We start from the raw sequence: 21,311 nt of genomic DNA, 5'->3' as shown, positions 1-21,311 counted from the left end.
AGAGGGCCTGTATGGTACAAAGGGTCCCTCAAAGGCAGTGGGCTGCTATTCTATGGCTATCTTTCAATGGAAAGGGTAGGGATAGGCTCTTTACTGTTAGAGAAAGTGATGCCAATAATTTTGCAGTTTTGAAGGATGCACTCTTGGATGGATTTGGCTTAACCACTGAACAATACAGGATTAAGTTCAGAGACACCAGAAAAGAGTCCTCACAAGACTGGATAGACTTTGTTGACTGTTCAGTGAAGGCCTTGGAGGGGTGGTTACATGGCAGTAAAGTTTCTGACTATGAAAGCCTGTATAATCTTATTCTGAGAGAGCATATTCTGAATAACTGTGTGTCTGACTTGTTACACCAATATCTAGTGGACTCAGATCTGACCTCTGCCCAAGAATTGGGAAAGAAGGCAGACAAATGGGTCAGAACAAGAGTGAACAGAAAAGTTCATACAGGGGATGACAAGGATGGCAAGAAGAAGGATGGTAAGTCTTCTGACAAGGGTGGGGACAAATCTAAAAATGAGTCTTCATCAGGCCCACAAAAACACTCTGGTGGGGGTGGTGGGTCCAAATCCTCTTCTAATCAAGTAAAAAAGCCTTGGTGTTATTTATGTAAAGTAAAAGGCCATTGGACAACTGATGCCAGTTGTCCAAAGAAAAACACCAAACCTTCCACTACCACAACCCCTACTGCAACCTCTAGTAATAGCAGTGGTGGGGGGAGCAAACCTACTAATAGCCAATCCAAGGGAGTAGCTGGGCTCACTTTTGGTAATTTAGTTGGGGTTGGTCTTGTTAGGGAGACCACAGAGGCTGTGCTAGTCTCTGAAGGTGCCATTGATTTGGCCACCTTGGTTGCTTGTCCCCTTAATATGGATAAGTACAAGCAACTTCCCCTAATCAATGGTGTTGAGGTTCAGGCCTATAGGGACACAGGTGCCAGTGTTACCATGGTGATAGAGAAACTGGTACACCCTGAACAACACCTACTTGGTCACCAGTACCAAGTGACAGACGCCCATAACAACACTCTTAGCCACCCCATGGCTGTTGTAAATCTCAACTGGGGGGGGGTTACTGGTCCAAAGAAAGTTGTGGTTGCTTCAGATTTACCTGTAGACTGTCTACTAGGAAATGATTTAGAGACATCAGCTTGGGCAGAAGTGGAGTTGGAGGCTCATGCAGCAATGCTGGGCATTCCTGGGCATATTTTTGCTTTGACAAGGGCTCAGGCCAAAAAGCAAAAAGGACAGGGTGACTTGGATCCTGGAACAATGGACCAAGTGCTCCCTAAAGCTAGGGGTAGCAAAGGTAAATCCCTACCCACTATCCCTCCCTCTACAGATGATTCAACTTCTGAGGAAGAAGAATTTCCACCCTGTGCAGAACCTTCACCAGAGGAACTGGCAGCAGACACTGCAGAGCTTTTGGGTGGAGGGGGGCCTGCCAGGGAGGAGCTGAGTGTGGCACAGCAATCCTGTCCCACATTAGAGGGTCTCAGACAGCAAGCTGTCAAGCAGCAAAATGGGGATGTCAGTGACTCACATAGAGTTTACTGGGAGGACAACCTCTTTTACACAGAGGCAAGGGATCCAAAACCTGGAGCAGCCAGGAGATTGGTCATTCCCCTGCAGTACAGAGAGTTCCTCCTAACTCTGGCACATGACATTCCTTTGGCTGGACATTTGGGTCAGATTAAAACATGGGAAAGGCTTGTCCCCCTGTTTCACTGGTCTAGGATGTCAGAGGACACAAAATAATTTTGTAAATCTTGCGTGACCTGCCAAGCCAGTGGCAAGACTGGTGGCACTCCAAAGGCTCCCCTTATTCCACTACCTGTGGTTGGGGTTCCCTTTGAAACTGTAGGGGTTGACATAGTTGGCCCCCTTGACCCTCCTACTGCTTCAGGCAATAGGTTTATCTTGGTGGTAGTGGACCATGCCACAAGATATCCTGAAGCTATTCCTCTAAGGACCACTACAGCTCCTGCAGTGGCAAAAACCCTCCTGGGAATCTTTTCCAGGGTGGGTTTCCTCAAAAGAGTTTGTATCAGACAGGGGTAGCAACTTTATGTCTGCATACTTGAAGGCTATGTGGAAGGAATGTGGTGTAACCTACAAATTCACCACACCTTATCATCCACAGACAAATGGACTGGTAGAGAGGTTTAATAAAACTCTCAAAGGAATGATAATGGGACTCCCTGAAAAACTCAGGAGGAGATGGGATGTCCTGTTATGTTGCCTCCTTTTTGCTTACAGGGAAGTACCCCAGAAAGGAGTGGGCTTCAGCCCCTTTGAACTCCTATTTGGGCACCCTGTTAGAGGTCCTCTAACACTTGTGAAGGAGGTTGGGAACAACCTTTAAAAGCTCCTAAGCAAGATATAGTGGACTATGTACTTGGCCTAAGATCCAGAATGGCGGAGTACATGAAAAAGGCCAGTAAAAACCTTCAGGACAGCCAAGAGCTCCAAAAGCAATGGCATGACCAGAAGGCTGTTCTGATTCAGTACCAACCAAGACAGAATGTGTGGGTATTGGAGCCTGTGGCCCCAAGAGCACTCCAAGACAAATGGAGTGGACATCATCTCATTGTTGAAAAGAAGGGCAAGGTCACCTACTTGGTGGACCTGGGCACTGCCAGGAGTCCCCTTAGGGTGATTCATGTCAATCGCCTAAAACCCTACTATGACAGGGCTGATCTCACCCTGCTCATGGCAACAGATGAGGGACAGGAAGAAGAGAGTGACCCTCTCCCTGATCTCTTTTCCTCCACAGAAAAGGATGCTCTAGTGGAAGGAGTAATCTTGGCAGATTGTCTTACTGCAGAGCAGAAAGACTGCATAAATCTTCTAGGTCAGTTTTCTGAACTCTTTTCAACTGTGCCAGGCACCACATCTTAGTGTGAATACACAAATGATACTGGACACAGCATGCCTGTCAAGAGTAAAATCTATAGGCAGCCTCACCATGTCAGGGACTGCATAAAGCAAGAAGTTCAGAAAATCCTTGACTTAGGAGTGGTTGAACATTCTGAAAGCCCATGGGCCTCTCCTGTGGTGCTTGTACCAAAGCCTCACTCAGAAGATGGAAAAAGGGAGATGAGGTTTTGTGTAGATTACAGAGGTCTCAACCAGGTAACAAAAACTGATGCTCACCCTATACCCAGGGCAGATGAGCTCATAGATACACTGGCATCTGCCAAGTATCTAAGCACCTTTGATTTGACTGCAGGGTATTGGCAGATCAAGTTATCAGAGGATGCTAAAGCAAAAACTGCATTTTCGACTATTGGAGGGCACTACCAATTCACAGTAATGCCCTTTGGTTTGAAAAATGCACCTGCCACTTTTCAGAGGTTGGTGAATACAGTCCTGCAAGGGTTGGAGGCTTTTAGTGCAGCATATCTAGACGATATAGCTGTCTTTAGCTCCAGTTGGGATGATCACCTGGTCCACCTATGGAAAGTTTTGGAGGCCCTGCAAAAGGCAGGCCTCACTATCAAGGCTTCAAAGTGCCAGATAGTGCAGGGGAAAGTGGTTTATCTGGGACACCTGGTAGGTGGAGAACAGATTGCACCACTTCAGGGGAAAATCCAAACAATCATGGATTGGGTTCCCCCTACAACTCAGACCCAATTAAGAGCCTTCTTAGGCCTCACTGGATATTACAGGAGATTAATTAAAAACTATGGCTCCATTGCAGCCCCACTTAATGATCACACTTCCAAGAAGATGCCTAAAAAGGTATTGTGGACAGCTAGCTGTCAGAAAGCTTTTGAGGAGCTCAAACAGGCCATGTGCACTGCACCTGTCGTAAAAAGCCCATGTTACTCCAAGAAATTCATTGTTCAAACTGATGCATCTGAATTAGGGGTAGGGGTAGGGGCAGTCTTATCACAACTCAATTCTGAGGGCCAGGATCAACCTGTTGCTTTTATCAGCAGGAGGTTGGCCCCTAGAGAAAAGCGTTGGTCTGCCATAGAGAGGGAGGCCTTTGCTGTGGTCTGGGCACTGAAGAAGTTGAGGCCATATCTGTTTGGCACTCACTTCATTGTTCAGACAGACCACAAACCTCTACTTTGGCTAAAACAAATGAAAGGTGAAAACCCTAAATTGTTGAGGTGGTCCATATCTCTACAGAGAATGGACTATACAGTGGAACATAGACCTGGGAGTACCCACTCCAATGCAGATGGACTCTCCAGATATTTCCACTTAGACAATGAAGACTCATCAGGTCATGGCTAGTCTTATTGTCCTTCGTTTGGGGGGGGGGGGTTGTGTAGGAAAGTACCATCTTGCCTGGCATGTTACCCCCATATTTCACTGTATATATATATGTTGTTTTAGTGTATGTGTCACTGGGACCCTGCCAGCCAGGGCCCGAGTGCTCATAAGTGTGCCCTGTATGTGTTCCCTGTGTGATGACTATCTGTCTCACTGAGGCTCTGCTAACCAGAACCTCAGTGGTTATGCTCTCTCTGCTTTACAAATTGTCACTAACAGGCTAGTGACCAATTTTACCAATTCACATTGGCATACTGGAACACCCTTATAATTCCCTAGTATATGGTACTGAGGTACCCAGGGTATTGGGGTTCCATGAGATCCCTATGGGCTGCAGCATTTCTTTTGCCACCCATAGGGAGCTCTGACAATTCGTACACAGGCCTGCCACTGCAGCCTGAGTGAAATAATGCCCACATTATTTCACAGCCATTTTACACTGCACATAAGTAACTTATAAGTCACCTATATGTCTAACCTTCACCTGGTGAAGGTTGGGTGCAAAGGTACTTAGTGTGTGGGCACCCTGGCACTAGCCAAGGTGCCCCCACATTGTTCAGGGCAAATTCCCCGGACTTTGTGAGTGCGGGGACACCATTTCACGCGCGTACTATACATAGGTCACTACCTATGTATTGCGTCACAATGGTAACTCCGAACGTGGCCATGTAACATGTCTAAGATCATGGAATTGTCACCCCAATGCCATTCTGCCATTGGGGAGACAATTCCATGATCCCCCGGGTCTCTAGCACAGAACCCGGGTACTGCCAAACTACCTTTCCCGGGGTTTCACTGCAGCTGCTGCTGCTGCCAACCCCTCAGACAGGTTTCTGCCCTCCTGGGGTCCAGCCAGGCCTGGCCCAGGAAGGCAGAACAAAGGACTTCCTCAGAGAGAGGGTGTTACACCCTCTCCTTTTGGAAAAAGGTGTCAGGGCTGGGGAGGAGTAGCCTCCCCCAGCCTCTGGAAATGCTTTGATGGGCACAAATGGTGCCCATCTCTGCATAAGCCAGTCTACACCGGTTCAGGGATCCCCCAGCCCTGCTCTGGCGCGAAACTGGACAAAGGAAAGGGGAGGTGCCCAGAGCTCCTACAGCGTGCCACAGACCTCTGCCATCTTGGATTCAGAGGTGTGCTGGCACACTGCACTGCTCTGAGTGGCCAGGGCCAGCAGGTGACGTCAGAGACTCCTTCTGATAGGCTCTTACCTTTCTTATTAGCCTATCCTCCTTCCTAGGTAGCCAAACCTCCTTTTCTGGCTATTTAGGGTCTCTGCTTTGGGGAATTCTTCAGATACCGAATGCAAGAGCTCACCAGAGTTCCTCTGCATCTCCCTCTTCACCTTCTGCCAAAGGATCGACCGCTGACTGCTCAGGACGCCTGCAAAACCGCAACAAAGTAGCAAAGACGACTACTGCAACCTTGTATCGCTTCATCCTGCCGGCTTTCTCGCCTGTTTCCTGGTGGTGCATGCTCTGGGGGTAGCCTGCCTCCTTCTTGCACCAGGAGCTCTGAAGAAATCTCCCGTGGGTCGACGGAATCTTCCCCCTGCAACCGCAGGCAACAAAAGACTGCATCACCGGTCCTCTGGGTCCCCTCTCAGCACGACGAGCGTGGTCCCTGGAACTCAGCAACTCTGTCCAAGTGACTCCTACAGTCCAGTGACTCTTCAGTCCAAATTTGGTGGAGGTAAGTCCTTGCCTCCCCACGCTAGACTGCATTGCTGGGTACCGCGTGATTTGCAGCTGCTCCGGCTCCTGTGCACTCTTCCTGGATTTCCTTGTGCACAGCCAAGCCTGGGTCCCCGACACTCTAACCTGCAGTGCACAACCTTCTGAGTTGTCCTCTGGCATCATGGGACTCCCTTTTCTGCCTTCGTGTGGACTCCGGTTCACTCCTCTTCTAAGTGCCTGTTCCGGTACTTCTGCGGGTGCTGCCTGCTTCTGTGAGGGCTCCCTGACCTGCTGGGCGCCCCCTCTGTCTCCTCATCCAAGTGGCGACATCCTGGTCCCTCCTGGGCCACAGCAGCATCCAAAAACCCTAACCGCGACTCTTGCAGCTAGCAAGGCTTGTTTGCGGTCTTTCTGCGTGGGAACACCTCTGCAAGCTTCTTCACGACGTGGGGCATCCATCCTCCAAAGGGGAAGTTCCTAGTCCTCTTCGTTCTTGCAAAACACCAAGCTTCTTCCATCCGGTGGCAGCTCCTTTGCACCCTCAGCTGGCATTTCCTGGGCATCTGCCCACTCTCGACACTGTCGCGACTCATGGACTTGGTCCCCTTGTCTTACAGGTACTCAGGTCCGGAAATCCACTGTTGTTGCTTTGCTGGTGTTGGTTTTCCTTGCAGAATCCCCCTATCACGACTTCTGTGCTCTCTGGGGGTTGTAGGTGCACTTTACACCTACCTTACAGGGTCTTGGGGTGGGCTATTTTTCTAACCCTCACTGTTTTCTTACAGTCCCAGTGACCCTTTACAAGCTCACATAGGTTTGGGGTCCATTCGTGGTTCGCATTCCACTTTTGGAGTATATGGTTTGTGTTCCCCTATACCTATGTGCTCCTATTACAATCTATTGTAACTTTACACTGCTTGCATTACTTCCTTTTGCTATTACTGCATATTTTTGGTATTGTGTACATATATCTTGTTTATATTTGGCATCCTCATACTGAGGGTACTCACTGAGATACTTTTGGCATATTGTCATAAAAATAAAGTACCTTTATTTTTAGTATATCTGTGTATTGTGTTTTCTTATGATATTGTGCATATGACACCAATGGTATAGTAGGAGCTTTGCATGTCTCCTAGTTCAGCCTAAGCTGCTCTGCTATAGCTACCTTCAATCAGCCTAAGCTGCTAGAAACACCTCTTCTACACTAATAAGGGATAACTGGACCTGGCACAAGGTGTAAGTACCTCTGGTACCCACTACAAGCCAGGCCAGCCTCCTACAGAGGGGTGATCCCTCACCGTTGGTTAGTGGTCATGGAAAAATGAGGAATATAGATGGCCATAAGGGAAGAGATCCTGTTGGTATATATGGGACCCGAGGAAAGAAGATCGGTAGGAAGCGCCGGAAGAACCTTATACCCTTGAATCGCTCTCGCCTATTAGATGTTATGGGTAAATGTCCCAGTTTATGCACGATCGGTTCAGAGTATATAAGGCAAGTAGGGTTTATGACAAACCTTGTAGGAAAAGAGGTGACAAAAAACATTTTTTACTCAGGATGCGTCAGACAATTGGTATTGAGGGTGGAGAAGGAGGGTATCAGTTTGGTACAGATGAGGGAGTTGGAGAATGTAGAGAGAAGTCACAGAGCCTTCAACTGTCACGCGGGGCTGCACCCAGACTAAGTACAATATAGTTTAGTAGGTACCCAGAATCGAAGAACATGGGTGGATAGAAGCAAGGGTAGGTTAAGTGTAACAATAGTAGCCGACCCTAAAGGTCCAACATTTAGGAATCGTTTTGAGCCCCTTTTAAACTTCTCTGAGGACTACAGTGGGGCGGAGCTGAGTGATTTGGACTAGGGATTCAATGCTTCAAACACCCATTTTTTGTTTCTGGAATTTAGGAGGATATAAGAACCATTTAAATCAAGACACATTTAAATAGATGCTTGAAAAATATAACATTTTGTGCTTTCAGGAAACTTGGCTGTGCGAAGAACCTGAGCCAGTAGATGGCTTTCTAAGACTCTTTGAGGACGATACGCGTCTTTGCTCAGGTCAAACTTCAGGTGGCCTAATCACCTTGATCTCAACTAAAATAGCTAACAGATTTACAAAGATAAAAACAAAAATTTGTTGGCTATTGGCAGGTCAGGTAGACCTTTTGTAATGATGTTAGAAGAACGAGGCAGTTGACTGTAATTAATGTATATATCCATCTAGGGAAGACAGCAGATTATGACATCCAGGTGGGTCTGTTAGAGGACGATCTGGAGACAATATGTACGAGTAAAGTAGAGCAGCTGATATTAATTTTAGGAGTATTTTAATCATAAATTAAACCCATTGATCTGTGTTAAACTGTATGAAGAGCTGCTGGCCACTGTGCAAGTGCCACCGGCTATTTTTCCCAGATCAGATGCTACAGCACTTGATAGGGCATTTTGGCAGTTGGTAAGGGTGGAGAAGGCCCTCGGAAAATGCAGAGATAACATATACAAAATTGGTCCCAAGTGAATCTAGATACCTGTGGGTCTTTGTCAAAGAAAATCCCAATACTGAATAGGCTGCGACAAGGTTGTGTCTTATTTCCTCTATTATTTGTCATATTCCTGTCTGATTGCCAAACGGATTGTATGAAGTCTGGAGTTTATGCCCAAAAATGGATGGGACTCATGCTTCTTGTTTATTATATGCGAATTACCTGATAATAGCTGACATGACGGAGCTGGGAATGCAAAGAAAATTCAATGTCTTCCATGACTACTGTCAACTTAAACAGCTTACAGTTAATCTGGATAAGGCAAAAATGATGGTGTTGGAGAAAAATGATAGGGACAATATTCTGGTACCTGGGAGGTGAAAGAGTAGAAAGGGTGGTTAAATATAAATATCTGGGTATGTGGTTTGACTCCGAATTAAGATGGCGAGAACATATTGAGTCGCTAAAATCCACTGCATTATCATCAGTTTGAAGTCTAAATCAGATTAGTAGGAAGTAATGAGGCCCGTCCCTTCCTCCCATTCTCTCTGCCTTCAATGCCATGGTGTGGCAACAATTTCAATATGGGGTGGAAGTTGTAACTTTCGCTGGGAAGTTGAATTGGGACGCAGAGGAGGGTAACAGCTGCTTGCACTCCCCTCTTCAAGTGTGATCCAGGCCATGAAGGCTGAATGCCAAATGACAGCTTGGAGTTACTTGGGAATGCAAGCAGCATTTACATTTTTGTTGAGACTGACTGAAGAGGGTATCCCCAAAATGATGTGCCATTGTAAAAGGAAAATAAGGAAAAGTGACTTGAATTGGGCCTCCCAAGTGAGAGGTAGGCTAGAAAAGATTTGTGTTACTTTGGGTTTCAATCAGTCAATCAGTGGAGCCGAGAGCAACAGATCCCCAAGCAGAAGCTGTGCGCCATGGTAAACAAAGGTGCCAGAGAAGAGGACTTGGGTTATCTGGAGGTTAAAATATCAACCCAGTTCGTGGTGTATGGATGGAGGAACGAGGATATGTTTCCTTATATAGAGGCCCTGCCTAACCCCAAGTTAAGGAATGCCGTGTTCAGATTTAGAGTTGGGCTAAACCCATGCTATATGGACATGAAAATAAGAAACATAATGAGGGATGATCAGGGCCTGTACACATGTGGCTTGAAAGTAAAGTGTAGCAGCCAACATATTTTATTGGACTGCTTGTGGTTTTATGGATGAGCGGAAAAAGTGTTTAAAGCCAATTTTTAGGGAATATAATGTTATTAACCGGGACCAGGCTCTCAGCCCTTTGCCAGATATGATATTCTTAAACGTGGCATGGGCCATAAGCCGATTTTTATATGAAGTACAGGGTTCCCTATTGGGCTCTCGGAAATATTATAAGGGTTGAGAGCTGGTATATGGTTGGGTTTTAACTAAGCTAGGGCTAGTTTTCATAAGGATTAAATTGTTCTTAATTGCTAATCAAGTAATGAGGAGTATGCAAGTGTAACACCTCCGGGTGTTATGGGGATTGTTCTGTTGTACTGTATAATGTTACCAGGTATGTTTCATTTAGAAATATGAAATATGATATTTCTGTTTTATATTTTGAGTTGTGTATTGTTTTTTAATAATGATTTCATTGTGATTTTAATTGACCTGTACTATGTCCGTAGGGCTACGGCCGAATAAAGCTTGTTTTTTAACCTGAACCACAGTTGTAACCTTATTGGACATGGTCACAGTGGAACAGTGATAATATGCATGAATAACTCAGGTTGACTGATCAGAAATACATTTCACCAGAGTTGAAAAACCATTGATTAGGATCATCTGTTCATAAATGTGTTTGATCATAAAGATGTGACAGCTGGAATATGACATTGAGGGGTGGGCTATGTAGGGGTAATATGCTGGACAGTAAGTTGAAGAGATTGATGGGCTGTATTAAAAAGGTGTTTGTGTGTGCTTGCGTGTGTGTGCCGGAACTGAAGGAGGGAAAGAGCTGTCATAGCATGGTCAGAGAAGGCTTCAAGTGTCAGGTTGGGCATGAGCAGGGGCACCTGGTACAGGACTGATCAGGAACTCGTGAGAGGTGTTAAGATTATGGTGAGTGAAGTTTAAGGGATGGTTATGTCTAAGTGTTACACTATTGTGTGCTGGAGTAGAATCGGAGTCTAGGTGTGTAGTTTATGGAGTGAGGGATTGGGATCAGGTGATTTTTTGTACGAGTGTAAACTAGAATAGGCTGCAAAGAGTAAACTCATTCTTACAGAAGCACCTAGTTGGCTATGGATAAAGAGGGGTGCACGAAGGAATGGAGGTAGAGGAACAAAGGGCGAGTTTGGGTGCTGAAGACGTATGTGAGGATTAACACAGCCTTGAGGAGTGCAATTATAAAAAGAGTTAGAGGAAAGGAGAGGGAGTGTCGAGGTAATAGATAGATGAAGGCTCGGGAAAGAAATAAGCTGCTTAGTACTGTGGTGAGAGGAGGCAGCCTAGATGAAGTGAAAGATGTGTGATATATGGATTAGGATTGTATCATGTATTTGTTAATACATGTAGCTGTTTGGGATGGATAAGATGTGTGTAAACTGTTCTCTAGTTAGAGAGACTGGATTTCAGTCGGTAGGTAAGTGACGTTGAAAGGAAGGGTCTAATTGAGTCCAGAAGCGTGGGGTAGGGGCAGGGTTGAACTGGGACAGTAAATAGGCCCTGCCACTAACATAAAAGTGGCTCCCATTAGCAAATCTGATAGCTGACCTAATGGCCCACATTTGCAAATCAGGGCAGATTTGAACAAGTAAAGGTGACCTGTTTTGTAAGGTATGGGAGACTGCATGCATTTATGCATGCTGCAGAAAATGTTTGTGGTAATATCAGGCAAATTAACAGTAAAAAGCGACTCACCAGGCCATAAAACATGTCTTCAAAACAGCCTGAAAACCGGCCCTCACACTGACCTGTCAGACCAGCCTGCTGTCACTGCTAGATTGCCCTTGAGACCAATCCGACCCCTAGCAGGAAATAGGGGAGTGTTGCAGAGAATTGCAGATAATGTGTGAAATAGTTTTAATGGGAAAAGCTATGTGTGTGGAGAAATAAAGAGGACTCGCCAGCAGCAAGGTCTGTAATCATACAAATTAGATAACTGACTAACCACTGATTAGTCTGATAAACCACTTGGATTTCTAAACATGTTCCGGTATGCCACACGAGGCGTGTCATTGGCATGCCACAACAACAGAGGCTGTCTATAAAAAAGCAGTGTCTGACCCAAAAATCTCGTCTGTCATTTTGACAGTAAAAAAATGCCAGCAAAAACCTGTATTTCTGCACCTACCCTTATTTACTACATTATTTAGCATTTCCATTTTAAATATTATGCTTTCTGAGCCTAATGTTTCTGTTTACATGAGATGACTCCCAAGCAACACTAGAAAAACTCAGTAGCCACCAGCAAGTTGGGCTATGTGACACCCCCTCCTCTTGCCGTGATCACAAGCAACTCACTAGAAGACTACGACTGCAAAACACCTAGAACTGTGCGGCCAGACTCATCTCCAAACACCCACACAGAACTTGCCTCACAACACACCTCAGGGAACTACACTGACTCCCAATATACAAATATGCTCAATTCAAGCTCCCCACACACACATTCAAGGCACTACACAACTCAGGCCCCACCACCTGAACAGTTGCATCTCCTTCCACCAACCACACAGACACCTCCGCAGGACTCCTATTAATACATAGAACTATATCAGGAGGACAGATGTTCTCTTAAATCACTCCTAAAGTGTAGAACGCCCTCCCACTCCACATAAGAGTCTCCTCCTCTCTCTGTGAATTCCGCGAGAAGCTGAAGACATGTCTTTCCAATTAAACAGCCTTACATAGGCAGGGCTATGCAGACACCCACACATGCTATAAGCCAGGATACCCTTGTTGGCGATAGTGAGTTTTACAAATACACATAAGATTTTTTCATATATTTGCCAAAACGTCATTTTGCTCATAAGATAAACAGTGTATGTTCCTTTCCAGCAGTTTCCAGTTCAAACTATATAAGCACACAGTTACATACACCAGCCTCCAGCCATCTGTCTGCTTCATGGTAACATATCCCCTTGCTTCTATAGACCCAAGGTACCTAATTTGAGATTTAAATTCCATATATTCTAACTGGCAAGATTACTATCGACAAGAGACTACCTCAGTAGCAGAGGAGATGACATAGTGGAGCAAATGTGCACTGCAGAGGGGGATGCAGTATGACCATACGTCTAAGGGTTTCCATTGGCTGTCACCTGTTGAAATCTGAAGATGAAGAATCTGTTGCCAAAGCAAAGTCTCAGACTTGCCTTCTCTTTCAGAAATCCATGCACGCCCAGTTCCGGACTCTCAAGTCTGTGATAAGTGACGCCTGTGCGGCAAAGAGCAGAATCATTCAGAGCAACTGTCGAGAGATTGGACAAGGTTGGTTGCAATATCTTCCTCGTTTTAAAGGTTGTTGGCAGGATCAGCTTAATGTATAGGCACAAGAAGCAAATTCTTAAGGCCACTGATGTTCTCATAGAAAACGGGAGACAAAGAGGGGTGGGGGGTAATTCCAACTCCATCACTTTGATCTCTGTCGACAGTTGGAATTGGTAAATGTGTTAGTATCCAGGTTAAATGTAGCTAAACAGTGTGTCTGTTCACACACTAGAGGGGCGCCCCTCCAGCAGTTAACACAAACTCCAACACAGTTACCTGTTTTTCTGTATGTAGCCGTTAGCAAAACGAGAAGCTCCCCTGCCGCTTGCCCGGTGGACATTTTCTGGATTTTTTACAAATTTCCCTATTGTGGTTGTAGAGGCATTTTTGTAGTGTCTTCTATGCAAAACAAACATCAGCAGAAAGCAAACACATCTTACTTTAAAAGTAAAAAAATATTTACCAAATGTATAAAATGCCCTTGACAACACTCGTGCTTGTAGTTACTACCTAATCTATACTGTTTTCATTGCAATGCAGTTATGATTGTGTCCCAAGTATGTTACATTTTTTATAACTTATGTTTTTTTGGCATTTTTTGTATAAACAGACACTAGTATGGTTTTTCCCAGCAACAATGGCAAAATATGTATTGCATCAACAATTTAGACCATTTTTAGTGTGTTACTGGCATACCCAGTTCTAATTAAACATTTCTTAATAGCCTTAACCCATCCTAGGATGTACAGTACTCTAAATTAAAGCCTTGTAGCCACTTGACCACCCGTGGTCTAGGGGAGGGGTCAACCCATGGCCAGGAGATCTCATGGGTCGGCCAGTAATATCAGACCTTTATAACAAACAGGAGGCATGAGAGTCCCTAAGATAGACAGAAAAATCCAACTAACCAATAGGGAAGTCGGGACCTGAGTACAGAGACAAGATGCAGGAAACAGAAAAAACAAAATTAAAGCAACATATTAACTATTAAACAAAAACCCAGGGGGGCTCTCAGCATCAGTAGGATTTTGGTGGGGGAGTATAGCGCAGAGGGCATTAGGGAGGCTCCCAACCATGCAGGGTGGAAGATAGGAAATAGGAAGGGGGAAGGGAACGCCGCCACAGCCATCATCGCCCAGGCCATCTGGCTCAGGCAAGCCTGACAGGAAGTCGCCAAGGGGTGACCCTGAACCCCCTAGGTCAGCACTTCCAGTTCCTCCTGGTCACTATCAGCCTGTTCGCCGTCCACCATGCCCACTCATCTACCACTTTGGACCATGGATGGGCTATGGCTGCCAGTGAAGCCCACATACCTCTTCCCTCGTCAGTGCTCTTTCCTCAGCGCTGGCCATAGAGTGACATCCCTAACCCATGTCTCCACTTTGGGTCCCACTGCGGTCTTCCTAGTCATGGCTATTCGTCTTTTGGTCAATGCAGGCACCAGATCAATGAACCTGTTCCCTACTTTCTAAGGAGAGGGACTAGGGAAAGCGCACAGAAGACAGATTTCAGGAGCATTTGTTAGTGTCCTGTTCAGGGTCTCATTAAGCTTGGTTATAACCACATCTCAGAACCCAGAGAGCACCATGTCATGTGTTGCAAAATGATGTCCCGTGCCGCACAACGGGGGCATCTCCTAACCTCTCCTCAGTGAATGGCCCTGAGCTAATGTGGTGTCAAGTATGTCTGATGTGTATAATTGCATTGAATGTATTTGAGGAGTGAGTTTTGTGAAACTTTCTGGGGGTAGCCAATACCCTTTTCCAAATGGTAGCCATTAGGTCCCGCCCCAAGTCTGCTGTCCATCGGACTCGAAGGGTGTCTTGGCAATGTTGTTTAGTGTTTTGTACAACCACATGACCAGGTGGCTCCCGGTGCCCATCGTCAACAAAAGCTGGAGGACCCCGTGTGTCTGGGGTTCTACGTCACCCCTTCCCCACAGGTTCCGGAATATATTAAGGGGGTCATTACAACATTGGCGGTAAAAGCCGCTTACCACCGTGCAGAAGACCGCCAACACACCGCCGCGGCAGCGGAATTCCGCCACAGCTATTATGACCCACATCTCGGAATCCGCCAAAATTCAGACACCCACACAAGTCCGCCACACCAAAGGTCAGTGATAAACTGGCGATAACAAAACCTCCATCGTCACGCCAACAGAAATACGCCCACACTATCACGGCACACGAATCCACGCAGCAATCTTTCAACCGCGGTATTCCATTGGCGGTACACACCGCCGCGCTCAAAATACACACACATTTACAAAACACAGCCACATTGGACGATTCAAAATACACACACCTAAGACACATACACACACCACTCCCACACACCCATTACAATATAAAACACACACCCACATCACCCACAAACCCCCACGACAAAAAATACAGAAAGAAGGCCAGAGAGAGACACCACCAGCAAGTACAACAGCATCCACAGGCACATAACACCATCACCCACACAACTTCCCCGCACCTCACACAACACACCACTACATATCACCACACTTATCACCACACACTCCACCCCTCACATCACCTACACCACCCCATGGCACGGCAAAGACAACCCAGGTTCTCGAAGGAGGAGCTCAGGGTCATGGTGGAGGAAATCGTCCGGGTAGAGCCACAGCTATTCGAATCACAGGTGCAGCACACCTCAATTGCAAGGAAGATGGAGCTATGGCGAAGAATAGTGGACAGGGTTAACGCAGTGGGACAACACCCAAGAAATCGTGAGGGCATCAGGAAGAGGTGGAACGACCTATGGGGGAAGGTGCGTTCCGTGGTCTCAAGACACCACCTGGTGGTGGACCCCCACCTCCTCCCCCACAACTAACAACATGGGAGGAGCAGGTCTTGGAGATTCTGCATCCTGAGGGCCTCGCAGGAGTAGGTGGAGGAATGGACTCTGGTAAGTCAAATCTTAACTATTACAACCCCCACCCTACCTGCATGCTATCACATACCCCCACCCTCACCCTCACCCCCAGCACCCCAACTCCTCACATATGTCCCAATATCACAAACCACCCATCCCAACACCAAGCCCTGCGTGCAACAACAAAGCATGGACACCCATCACTAAAGCATGCCCACTGCACATACCCATACAACCCCCTAAACCATCCTCACACAAGGTCTCACACAGGAATGCAAGGACTGGGGTACACGGTCACCCACCCATTGCACACCATGGCACACACAGATGCAATAATCATGCCTTTCCACCCCTGCAGGACCCCTACCCAACGTCACCAGACAGGAGGGTCCAGACATGTCCACTCCACCCACAGAAGAGGCCCACAGTGATGACAGCACCTCTGTCCAACTGGATCTAGATGACCAGCTCGGACCATCGGGGCCCTCGGGACAGTCGGTTCCCCTCACACAGGCACAGGCCACCACACACCTTCCCCCCTCTGGAAACCCCAGCACAGCACCCACCCAGCGGGCCCATACCTCCGTCCCCAGGGCACGTCAATCAGCTGTGTGTCCACCACTACAGGGAACCCAGGATAACCCACCACCCCAACAACAACAGGGACCTGGGGGCAGTGGCAGTGGGCACACGGTCCAGGGGATGGAGGCCCAGGAACACAGGGGAACTGGGAGGGCTGCCGTGCGACAGGGGGCGGACAGGCCAAGGGAACCCACTCTCCACGAGGCCCTCTCCTCCATCATGGGAGCATACCACCACTCCCAGGAGACGATGGCAACGGTACTGGCCAAGTTTCAGGAGCCCCAGCGCATGCAGGAGGAACTGTATTTGGGCTTCAGGGAGAAACTCAGAACCATCAGCTCCACCCTGGGCACCATCGTAGTGGTGCTGAAGGAAGTACTCAACACCAGGAGGGACACTGTGGCACTACAAGGGGCCCCTGACACTAGCATGGACGATGAACTGCCCACCACCTCCGCCGGCGCTAGTGGACAGGACGCCCCGCCACAGGACCACCACACCAGCACCCCACCCCCTGCAGACGGAGAACCACCCCGCAAACGGTCCCTGAGATCCAGGAACAAGACAGAGAACGATACCAAGACCCCCACCAAGAAATGAGACCACCCTGATTGTCATCCTACTGTCCCACTTTTGTCACCCTGTCCATAATTAAACTGCTCCAGCTCCACTTCCCATGCCCATATGGGCAATGCACCTGTGAGACTAATAGACTGGACTCTGCCATGGACACTCCTCTGCCATCACCCCTCACCATTTAACTTCCCCCTCCAATATTTTGCATTTAAAAAAACACACCTAAAGCACAAAATGATCTGGAGTCTGTCTGTGATTTCCAAATAGTGTATTTGCAATTACAGTGACAAAATGTTATTGAAATAGTAATGTCAACATACCAATGTCACACAGCTCTAGTCCATGAGGAATTTAAGCAGATGACACACAGTAAGGGAAAGTGACAACTCAATGACCATACACTGGGTGAAAACGACAGACAGGATATAGGTAGTAGTGTAAAAGTACATGTAGTAGGCATGATTGTATTCTCACCAATGTTTCACTGGAAATATTGCTGGATCACTGAGTCCCTGTTCTGCATGTCTTCTTCCTCTGCTTCATCCTCATCACTGTCCACAGGCTCCACAGCTGCCACAACACCGCCATCTGGACCATCCTCCTGCATAAAAGGCACCTGTCGTCGCAAAACCAAGTTGTGAAGCATACAGCAGGCCACAATGATCTGGCACACCTTCTTTGGTGAGTAGAATAGGGATCCACCTGTCATGTGGAGGCACCTGAACCTGGCCTTCAGGAGGCCGAAGGTCCGCTCGATCACCCTCCTAGTTCGCCCATGGGCCTCATTGTAGCGTTCCTCTGCCCTGGTCCTGGGATTCCTCACTGGGGTCAGTAGCCATGACAGGTTGGGGTAACCAGAGTCCCCTGCAAATGGCGAGGGACAACTGTTAGACACACACTAACCGGTAGGGATAACCCCAGACAACCATTCCCACTGTCTTGCTTCCAGGGGCACACCTAATAGCCACACACGGTGCCTCTGGAGTTGACCCATCACATAAGGGATGCTGCTATTCCGCAGGATGTAGGCGTCATGCACTGAGCCAGGGAACATGGCATTCACATGGTAGATGTACTGGTCTGCCAAACATACCATCTGTACATTCATAGAATTAAAACTCTTCCAGTTTCTGTACACCTGTTCACTCCTGTGTACCAAAGCCACATGTGTCCCAACAATGGCACCTGTGATGTTGGGGATATGTCCCAGGGCATAGAAATCACCTTTCACTGTAGGCAAATCCTCCACCTGAGGGAAATCAATGTAGCTCCGCATTTGTTTCAGAAGGGCAGACAACACTCTGGACAACACGTTGGAAAACATAGGCTGGGACATCCCTGATGCCATGGCCACAGTTGTTTGAAATGACCCACTTGCAAGGAAATGGAGCACTGACAGCACCTGCACTTGAGCGGGGATTCCTGTGGGATGGCGGATTGCTGACATCAGGTCTGGCTCCAACTCAGTACACATTTCCTGTATTGTGGCACGGTCAAACCTGTAGGTGATTATCAAATGTCGCTCCTCCATTGTCGACAGGTCCACCAACGGTCGGTACACCGGAGGATGCCGCCATCTCCTCACATGTCCCAGCGGACAGTGCCTATGAAGGACAACAACGAGCACAGAGTCAAACAACTCAGAGGTACGTACCCACAGTTTACACAGAACACCAATCATACACAAAAGGTGGCCTGTATGTGTGTTGAGACTAGGCCTAGGTATGTGTGATGCAGTTGAAAATGAGGCCATGTGGGCCCCTGAAATGGCGGCTGCCTGACCTCTAAAGTGGGACAATGGGATGTGAGGTAACTGAGCTGGCGTTGTACACCGTCGCGGTAGGTGGTCGGAGACCGCGGCGCAATGCTGCATTGGTTAACATTGGACCCTATGGGTCCCAGGAGTCAATGACGATGTACGCCGGCGGTGATGGTACGCACCGCCGCGGACGTGACCGCCATTTTCTATCACTTCAATCACTCGATACCTGATCTTCGAAAGGAGAGGACCTACACTGCAAGTGCTGCTGTGACCTCAGTCTGGAAGAGACAATGGCTTGTGCGTCTGGGGAAAGGGCCTCTGCCTTCACATCGGAGGAGTTGGAGAACCTCGTTTATGGGGTCCTCCCCAGTACACGCTACTCTACGGTCCTCCAGACAAACAGGTAAGTACACAGGGAGCATGTTGTGTGGGCTATGCCTGTGTGGAGAGGGTTGGACGTAAGAAGGAAGGGGGCAGAGTGCTGCGTGCATGTAAGACGGTGAGTGCATGTGCCACATGGCAAGGGTAGGGATGGGGGCCACCACAGACGGAGCACCCACTGCCGGAAAAGATGGGAGGACATTCGCCGCTGGAGCAAGAAGACGGCGGAGGCTCAGCTGGGGATGGCCTCCCAACGTGGGAGGGTTGACCGTCGAACCATGACCCCCCTGATGTTCAGGATCCTGGCGGTGGCCTACCCGGAGTTGGATGGGCGCTTGAGGGCATCACAGCAGACACAAGAGGGTGAGTACACTCTCATTCAGCTGACTTTGCGCGCAGTGGAGTTGTCTGGGTGGGGGAGGAGGGCTGTGGGTTTCCCTAGGCCAGGGCGAGTTCCGTAAGCTATGCCGCTCCGTAAGGCATGGCCCTGTGGCCCCCCACCCCACCTCTGTAGAGTGCCAAGTACAGCTATTCATGCCCCTGTGTCATCTATGTGTGCAGATGTCGCACATAGCCTTGTAGGCCATTTCCCAGGAACTGCACTGTGGAGCCCAAGAGTGCGGCGTAGTGCAGGGGGCCTCTTTGTCTGTCTTGTCCGCCAACGGTAGCGGTAATCCTTGCACTCAACATGTCTTTCTTCTGTCTCCCCCCCTCCCCTTTTTTTGGTCTTCCTGTTCTTGTGTGCATTAGCATCATCAGGCGGAGGAGCAGTGGCACCGGAGCAGTAGGGAGCTGCATCCCACATGGCCCTGGAGGGCGTGACTACGGACTCGGAATTCACCAGTGGGACGGAGGGCGAGGGGAGCTCCACGGCGGGGACAGGAGCTGACACCAGCAACACGGACTTGTCCTCTGATGGGAGCTCCCTTGTGGTGGCGGCAACATCTGTGCCCCCGCATCTACAGGTACAGCCGCCACCCTCCCTACCAGCACCGCCCTCCCCGCAGCCCCTCAGCCTTTGCCCCGTGCCCGCTCACCCAGGAGGGTGGGCATCACCTTCGCCCCAGGCACCTCAGGCCCTGCCCCAGTCACCCCTGCTGCCCTCAGTGAGGAGGCCATTGACCTCCTCAGGTCCCTCACTGTTGGGCAGTCTACCATTTTGAATGCCATCCAGGGTGTAGAAAGGCAGTTGCAACAAACTAATGCATTCCTGGAGGGCATTCATTCTGGTCAAGCGGCCCTTCACCGAGCTTTTCAAACTGTGGCCTCAGCACTGATGGCAGCCATTGTCCCTGTCTTTGCCTCCCCCCTCCAACTTCCTCCACCCAGACCCAATCCCCTGTACCTCTGCCTATCCCAAGCACACCTTCAGACCAGCCTGCACACACCTCAACACACAAGGGAAGCTCAGGCAAACATAAGCACCACACATCCCACAGGCACTCACGCAAGCAACACACACATGCAGACACACCAACATCCACTGCCTCCACTGTGTCCCCCTCTCGTCGTCTCCCTCCTCCCTCCCAGTCTCGTCTACACTCACACCTGCATGCACTACAGCTACAGCCACTACGTCCCTCACCAGCACACCCACCAGCACACCCCGCTCACGTGCAGTCACAACCCCCACTACCATTCACGCGTCCCCTGTGTCCTCTCCCAGTGTGTCTGTGACGCCTCCTCCCAAGAAACACAAACGCAGGCACACACCCACCCAGCAGCCATCCACCTCAAGACAGCCTCCAGCGCATGCACCTGCACCCAGAGTCACCAAACGTACACCTCCTACTACCACCACCTCTTCCTCCACTCCCAAACCCCCTCCAGCTACCAGTCCCAGTGTGTCCAAAAGAATTTTCCTGTCCAGCCTTGACCTTTTTCCCACACCTCCCCCACCCCGTCCATCTCATAGGTCCCGAAGTAGCACCTCAGCCACAACATCTACGGGACCAGTGGTGCCTGTTGTCACAGGTATGTGGAGTGCACCGGCCACCAGGACAGCCAGTGTGGCACGGAGCCACAGCACAGCCAGTCCCCTGTGAAGCATCATAAGTTGGCCAGTGCCCGGCGGGAGAGGGGGAAGACTCCAGCCACCAAAGCCGCTCCCAGGGGTCCTGGTGGGAGTGTGGAGTCAGCTGTTACACCTCCCAAGGTGGGGAAGGGCCACAAGAAACCCGGCAAGTCTGGGAAGAGCTGC

The 21,311-nt window shown here is 48.7% G+C and overlaps 1 protein-coding gene across 1 annotated transcript in view; it reads left to right on the top strand.

The window, feature by feature from the left end:
* Positions 1 to 21,311, top strand: part of FAM120B (family with sequence similarity 120 member B) — a 1,000,164-nt gene that overhangs the window by 828,891 nt on the left and 149,962 nt on the right. The window contains exon 8 of the mRNA XM_069235018.1: positions 12,819 to 12,921. Within this exon, the coding sequence (XP_069091119.1) occupies positions 12,819 to 12,921 (103 nt within the window). The remainder of the gene's footprint in view (positions 1 to 12,818; positions 12,922 to 21,311) is intronic.

The sequence above is a fragment of the Pleurodeles waltl genome, chromosome 5, assembly GCF_031143425.1.
Source record: "Pleurodeles waltl isolate 20211129_DDA chromosome 5, aPleWal1.hap1.20221129, whole genome shotgun sequence".
Lineage (NCBI taxonomy): Eukaryota > Metazoa > Chordata > Amphibia > Caudata > Salamandridae > Pleurodeles > Pleurodeles waltl.
Note: the sequence above shows the minus strand (reverse complement) of the source record. Positions and strands in the feature narration are given on the sequence as shown.